The 7,069-nt window shown below is 39.8% G+C and overlaps 1 protein-coding gene across 1 annotated transcript in view; it reads right to left on the bottom strand.

Moving 5' to 3' along the window:
* The window catches only part of LOC133129533 (chromogranin-A-like), a 15,561-nt gene extending 8,894 nt beyond the window's left edge, over positions 1-6,667 (bottom strand). The window contains exons 1-3 of the mRNA XM_061243694.1: positions 6,422-6,667; positions 5,778-5,827; positions 539-632 (exon numbers count right to left, since the gene is read on the bottom strand). Coding sequence (XP_061099678.1) covers positions 539-632; positions 5,778-5,827; positions 6,422-6,467 — 190 coding nt within the window. The 5' untranslated portion in view covers positions 6,468-6,667. The remainder of the gene's footprint in view (positions 1-538; positions 633-5,777; positions 5,828-6,421) is intronic.
* Positions 6,668-7,069: the final 402 nt, after the last annotated feature.

Below are 7,069 nucleotides of genomic sequence, written 5' to 3'. Positions count from 1 at the left end.
GGCTTTTGAGGGGAAGTTGCTCTAAGTGAGAAAAGGGCACATTACCTTGAAGGGCACACTACCTTGAAAAACATGTTACAACACCCAGTTACTGCAAAATGATTTGATTTATCAAAATCAATTAATGACAACGAATTACAAGAAATTATAACAGCAAGAATAATAAAAGATTTCTTTTTTAAACAAATCAAAGGGGTGCATTGGGCAATTGGAGTAAAAAGGGGCAGGTTCTGGTCACCTGGGGCCACCCACCCTGCACTCAGTTCCAGGTTGGGGACTCCCAGTTGTGCCCTTGAGCACTTAACCTAAATTGCGTCAATAAATATCCGAGTGTGTAAATGGGTTGTGTGTGGACGGTAAAGCTGTCACTCTCAGTGAAGGACGCCTGCTACATACCGAGCTAAATCCAGCACGGGGCATTTAGGGCGCCGCTTAATTGAATCTAGTGCATTTCATTTCATCTAACCTTTTGCATTGAATTATACATGCGATGTGATGGATGGGTGAGACACTGTGACTGAGTGTGATGCACTCCTACCTGTCCTGAGACAGTCCAGGCAGTCCTGGCTAACGGGGATAGGGTTGGGCTTTGACAGCACGTCGGCGATCACCTCTACTATGCATTTCATCACCTGCGGGAATAGGGAGCGGGGACAGGTGAGTACAAAGGCCTAAATAACCAACCCACCCACCCGCCCCCACCCTGCTTCCCCCAAATGCAATGAGAATGAAAAGCTAATTCTGGAACAATCTGCAGAGCATGAAACAATGATTATGAATTTCACCGATGTGATTCCTTTCACAAACCTCTAAGCCATTTACAGGTAATCCTTTAAGGTGTACAACAGTACTGTGCAAAAGTCTTAGGCACCTGTATAACATTTTGTACAGATTATTTTCAACAAATAATTCAATGAGAGGTCCTAAATAAAAGTACTATACATTTTACATTACATTTTACTAATTTGGCAGAATAGTTGAAAACTGAATCAAATCTATATTTTTTGTGACCTCCCTTCGGGGTTAAAACTGCATCACTTCTTTGAGATAGCCAACGCTATCCTGCAGTTCCTCTGAAGACTTTGGTTGGCTCCTTGCTTCTGATCTCAGACAGCCTTGATCAAGTTCTTATATAAAAATTAGTCAATTGCTTACAGTAATATGTTACTTTTTTAAATTGAATACAAAAATCTATCTGTAAAATTAAATATTTTGGAAAATGAATATTTGGAAATCTCAAATGTGTTCTTTTATACTAACACACACAAAAAATAAACATATAGTTTAGGGTGCCTAAGACTTCTGCACAGTACTGTATGTGATGTAACAACCTCCCTGTACTAGTCTGGCCACTTTCAAGCGCACACTGAATACACACCTCTTCAAGCTGCACCTCTCCTCACCCCTCCCTTCCTCCCTGTAATCTCTAATTGAATTGTTGTTTTTCAGTTCTCAATGGTGTGTCAATACTTGTAATAAGTTGTGTTTGCTCAGATGGTATTTTTTGCTACTTTTGTTTTGTTGTTTATTGTTCCTACATAAGTGCAAATCTAAAAAAATATTGCTTTGTGCTGTAGAAAAACGGTTTTCAATATAGTCCATTGTCAGATTAATCAAATAGGCTCAAGTCCTTACCTGTGTTGTGCAGGTAGCACTTGAAATTGTATTTCCCTCTCGGGTCTTTCAGTGCACTTGTCCCTGGTTATGGGCATGCACTTTGCATTTTGATGTACATCACTCTGGATAAGAGCATCTGCCAAATGCCAATAATGTAATGTAATGTGATTAGAATGTTCTTGACTGAACATTGTAATGCTAATGTAGCTATTGGTAATTGATGCAATGGAGTTCTACTGATTAAGAATTAGACATTCAAAAAAGCCTACTCTTCAAACGGTTAGGAGTGTGAAGTGCATTATAATCTCAAAGAGGTTTATGTACATCCATAATATTTTGAAGAACAAATACTGAAAAAACTAAACAGATACCTGCACACTATCTCAACAATTGTTCCCTCCCAAATGTTCTGCAAATTATGCCGCACTTTGGAGCTACAGTAAGAGCATTAGGTGGATACTCTAGGTGATGGCCCTAGGTGATATATTGAAAATGGGCTCCAAAATAAAAAATAATAAAAATGATTAATAAAAAAAATATCATACAGAGGGGTGTCTCGGTGGCGCAGCCTGTAGAGCACTGACCGCATGCTCATTGCGAGCCGCGACATCGGCGGTTCGAATCCGACCGTCCGACATTTGTCGCATGTCTTCCCCTCTCTCTCGCTCCCATTCTTCCTGTCTCTCTATACTATATACTGTCCAATAAAGCTGAAAAAGGCCTAAAAATTATCTTTAAAAAAATATATATATCATACAGGAGCCCCTTCACCATGCCAGGGGCCTAGGGGGTCGCCTATGTGGCCTAATCAACTGGCCGGTTGAATGGCTATACTTGTATTTTTCAAACAAGAACCACCAGCCCTGTGCCAAATTTGCATTGCCTTGCCAGTCTTCGTCCTGCTTAGTTTATCCCGTTTACTCACTTACGGCGCAGATCGTAGATGATAAAATATATTGAGATTGATGAGACACGTCTGAGTCAATGCCACCTCATCGCTCATCATCTGTACGCTCTTCCAGAAATACCCCAGAGCGGAAAACATAGGCCCAGAGTATCCCTGACACAGGGATCGAAAGCTGTTTCCCGTCATTCTCCTTCGTCGAAACAGCCGTTATATCCGTCGTATATTCTGCTGATCAGGTTTCAAGCACTGCAGCCAACATTTACGCCCTCAGGAAAAAGTATTCTGTATGAAATGATTTCTGCTATCTGTTCCGGATGCTATGATGGGAAATGTCTTGGCATATCTCTATTTGCAGGGTGGACACACTCGACCACCCTGCCTCGTGTTGTTTGCAGTGCTTACTGCGTCTGCAACCCCAGCTAGATTACAGTTTTTCACAATTGTTTACACACTAAAATTGGAACTTGAAACACTACCACTGAAACCTGAAACTCATGCCCCAAATCCATAAATCAAGTCTGCAGAATTGCAAGCGCAATTTCTGCTTTACAATCAGTCTTCGATTCTAAATCACACTTTTTGCAAAACACTACACACAGTCCTCTAGGCACAATATTCAAAATTAAAATCTCTTATGTTCCTTTGGGAAGCGTTATTTACCAATTGGCAGGATGAGGAAGGACAGTTGTCCACATTGGTTGGTCATGTGCTCAACCATGGATTGAGTATGAGGGAGGTACAATACACAATTGCATCTATCATCTGTACCTACAGAAAGGAGAACCTACTATCTGCACTATGCTACTGCTCTTTATGTATTACTGCAGTACACTGCAGTCCGACATATCAGTAGGCCTATGTTACTCAGTGATTGTTGGCCAATGTTACAATTATGTCATTTCATATGTAACCAATCATATCATATTTTTGGATCTTCTGCAGAACTGAGAGATGACCGGGCCATGGTGGAAGACACCAGAACAGGAGAACACTATTGTGAACATGGTGGCGGCAAACAAAACCATTAGATTTAGAGAAATCCAGAACTACATAAACACAATATTCAATAGCATTCCCCAGGTGGGCTTGTCCGCATTGGACCGTGTATTACAGAGCAACAGAATCTGGATGAAACGGGTCTACAGGGTGCCATTTGAGCGAAAATCAGAGAGGGTTAAAGAACAGCGCTATGAATATGTGCAAGTGAGTGCTTTACTGTGAATTTACTATCATATCAGTACTATATAGACACATTGCAGTACTGTAATCCACTGTGTTGTGCTTCACAATATTGACTGCTCTCTGTCTATTTCTCATATTGTCTTGTTGTCTTTTTCTGAGAGCTGCAGGGCCACTGCAATTCAGCATGTTTATACTTTTATTGATGAGGCTGGCTTTAACCTAGCCAAAAGACGGAACATTATTGGCCACCATGCCATTTTTAATGTCTCTGGGCAGCATGGAGGGAATAGCACCATGTGCATAGCCGTTAGCCAGCAAGGCGTCTTCCGTCGCCATGCCAACCTTGGTCCCAACAACACCACCCTTCTCATCACATTCCTGGAGACACTAATTGGCCTCCTCATTCCTCATTCCAGCCCAGCAGAGGGGTAGACCAGAGCAGCCAGGTATGGGGGTGACATCGGCTCAGGCAGTAAGAGCAGTCATCTGGCAGCCGGAGGGTTGCCGGTTCGATTCCGCCCTGGGTGTGTCAGTGTCCCTGAGCAAGACACCTCACCCCTAACATGCTCCTGATGAGCCGGTTGGTGCCTTGCATGGCAGCCAATCGCCGTTGGTGTGTGAGTGGGTGAGCATCAGTTGTATAGCGCTTTGGATAAAGGCGCTATATAAATGGCGACCATTTACCACTTACTATTTGTCATCTGGGACAACGTGACTTTCCATTGAGCTGCTCTGGTCTGCAACTGGTTCATTGACCACTCACGATTTATTGTTCTATAGCTCCCACCATATTCTCCATTCCTAAAACAAATATTTTGTGATGTAGATAGGAGCAGCCTAATTTATTTTTTATTACATTTTGCATTTGTTTTTGTCTTTTTGTGTTTTGAGTTTTGAGTTTACAGAAAACCCTTTATCTTACTGAATATATTCCCTGTTTTTTCTCCTGTGTTACATACAAAACATATGTGTTCCGAAATACTGGGAAAATGTTTTAATGTTGTTTATTTATATATATATTTGAGTAGATATGCATTACTGTAACAATCTTTTACAACCGGCTACAGTGTAACACTGAAAATGCAAAAGACATGAACCTATTGACAAGATATTCATAGTAATGTTTTGTGTTGAGCACATTAGTGTGTTGTTGGTTGGTAGAAAGATCTATTCATATGATAGTGTGTGTGTGTGTGTGTGCGTGCGTGTGTGCGTGCGTGCGTGTGTGTCATTTTCATGCAAAAAACTATTTTGGAAAGAGATAAATTAGTTTTGAATGCAGTGTTTCCTTGAGTCTTTGAGTCTTGCCTTTTGTGTTTGTGGTTTTGAGTTTTGTGTTTTGAGTTTTGAGCCAAGGTTTGTGAAAACGTGTGTAAACAATTGTGAAAAACTGTAATCAAACTTCTCCCAAAACTCATCAGCTGTCCCAACAGGAGGGATACATGAAGGAGGGGACACGTGGGTGACCAGCTGTTTGATAGCAAGTAGTTGGCTAGGAGGTCTGGTACAGTTACATACAGTAACATAATTAATGGGCAACACAGCAATGTCAGGGTAAAATATCATGTGCTTAATTAATTAAAATAGCACCAGTAACAGTCTTTATTCATTAACAACTTCCCGGGGCAATATTTAAATGTACCGCCATAATAAGGTTCGACAGCCAACTTTAAACTTACCCTTCTCTATAAATATACAGTGCCTGTATTACTTAATGCACCACAAGATTATGTTTTTTTGCTGATCGCGATATTGACAACCTTTCATCGGCATGACATTTTTCTGAAATTGCTTTAACATCGTTCTGTTCACATACCCTTTAAAGCAACTCTAACTAGATGATTCATGACACGACGTGGATGATATCATACTATTAATATTAATGCCATATGGCGATGGTTAAAACTGTTTTACTCATATCTCACTCCACTGTTAAAATCATCATTAGGCCTGCTACCACGTATGTCTACTGAGAAGACATTAAAAAGCCAGACATAAAAATTGAATTGCGAGATATTTCATGAATAATCTTTCAGAATCTAAAGCGCATGGCTGATCATAACATGCTTACCTTGACATCCTCGTTCTCAATGTGATGTGAAGATACCGGTAATGAAAGCACTGCGTGGGGAGAAAGCAAAGTGTTCTGCTTAATAAATTACAATTATATTATTTATAGGCCAATTATGTTACAAATGTCACGGTTTATAACACTATTTTCTGCATTTCAGTGAACAATATTACTCTCCAATTCTACGACAGAACGTATAAATAGCCCAACGGATTGAATTTACGTTCTTTGGAAACCCACATGTGTTTGAGCTACACGCGTATTATTATATATTTCTTTCTCAATAAAATACCAACGTTTACCAACATATAGGACCTTGAGAAAACCAATAACTTTGCATTGACTTATTTCACAAATATGCGGGTTTCAGAACAGTATCAGTTCAACGCTTCCATGAAAACGAAGATACATGACCATGAAATATTAACTTTAGAATGTACGTTACTTTTAGAGAATTCAATACCCCGTGCCTATAGTTTTCTAGGGTCTGAGCGCTGTTTGGCGCTGTCCTTGGTGCTGCATTAGAAGGACAGCTTTAGTTAATGGTGAAACCAATTCCTTGCTTGAATCAGATATCACAATTGGAAGACCATATATTTAAACATAATCGTTTATGTGTAAAATTCTACTTTATATTGCCTTACCATAATTCACCAGTAAAGCCAGAAAAAAACATCCTCTTGCTATCATTTTTGCGAAGCCGCCTCCACCGGTATGGTTTGAAGCGGAGAAAGCCAATGGTAACGTTTCAAGATTTTCCTTCGGTCGTCTGTAGAAACAATCATGAAATTATGTAAGGACGTATGCATGTAATCAAGGTGTCTTTGATAATTTTGAGGGGAAAGGGATCTTCCACACTCTGCAGCACACTCCCGCTCTGCTGCCGTCTCTTTAGCGATTTAATGCAGCATCACCTGCTTTATATGGCCGTTCGCTGAAAAGGAAATGACATCATTGGACGCTTATAAAAATAATTTTAAGAAGCATTCGCCTTCGTATACATTTCTTTATAGCAGAGGTAAGATGTCTCCTTACACCTGTGACCATTAATATAGCTTACGACAATGCATTAGACCCTATTCTACAAGGGAAAGTTCGGTTATACAACCGAATAAATATATATATTTTTTTAATATATTCTATAAATGCTTGCATTCTCTGTATGCCTTTGCAGAATATTATAACAAACTCCTAAAAGCATTTTGATAATAGATATATAATGGTTCACGAAGCCTACCCAGTATGTATTACTTCAATCAATCAAACAATACACCTTATTAAAAACATTTTTT

This window comes from Conger conger, chromosome 5 (assembly GCF_963514075.1).
Source record: "Conger conger chromosome 5, fConCon1.1, whole genome shotgun sequence".
In the NCBI taxonomy this organism is placed as follows: Eukaryota; Metazoa; Chordata; class Actinopteri; order Anguilliformes; family Congridae; genus Conger; species Conger conger.
The sequence above is the reverse complement of the archived record's forward strand: the minus strand, read 5'-3'. Positions and strand labels throughout refer to the sequence as shown.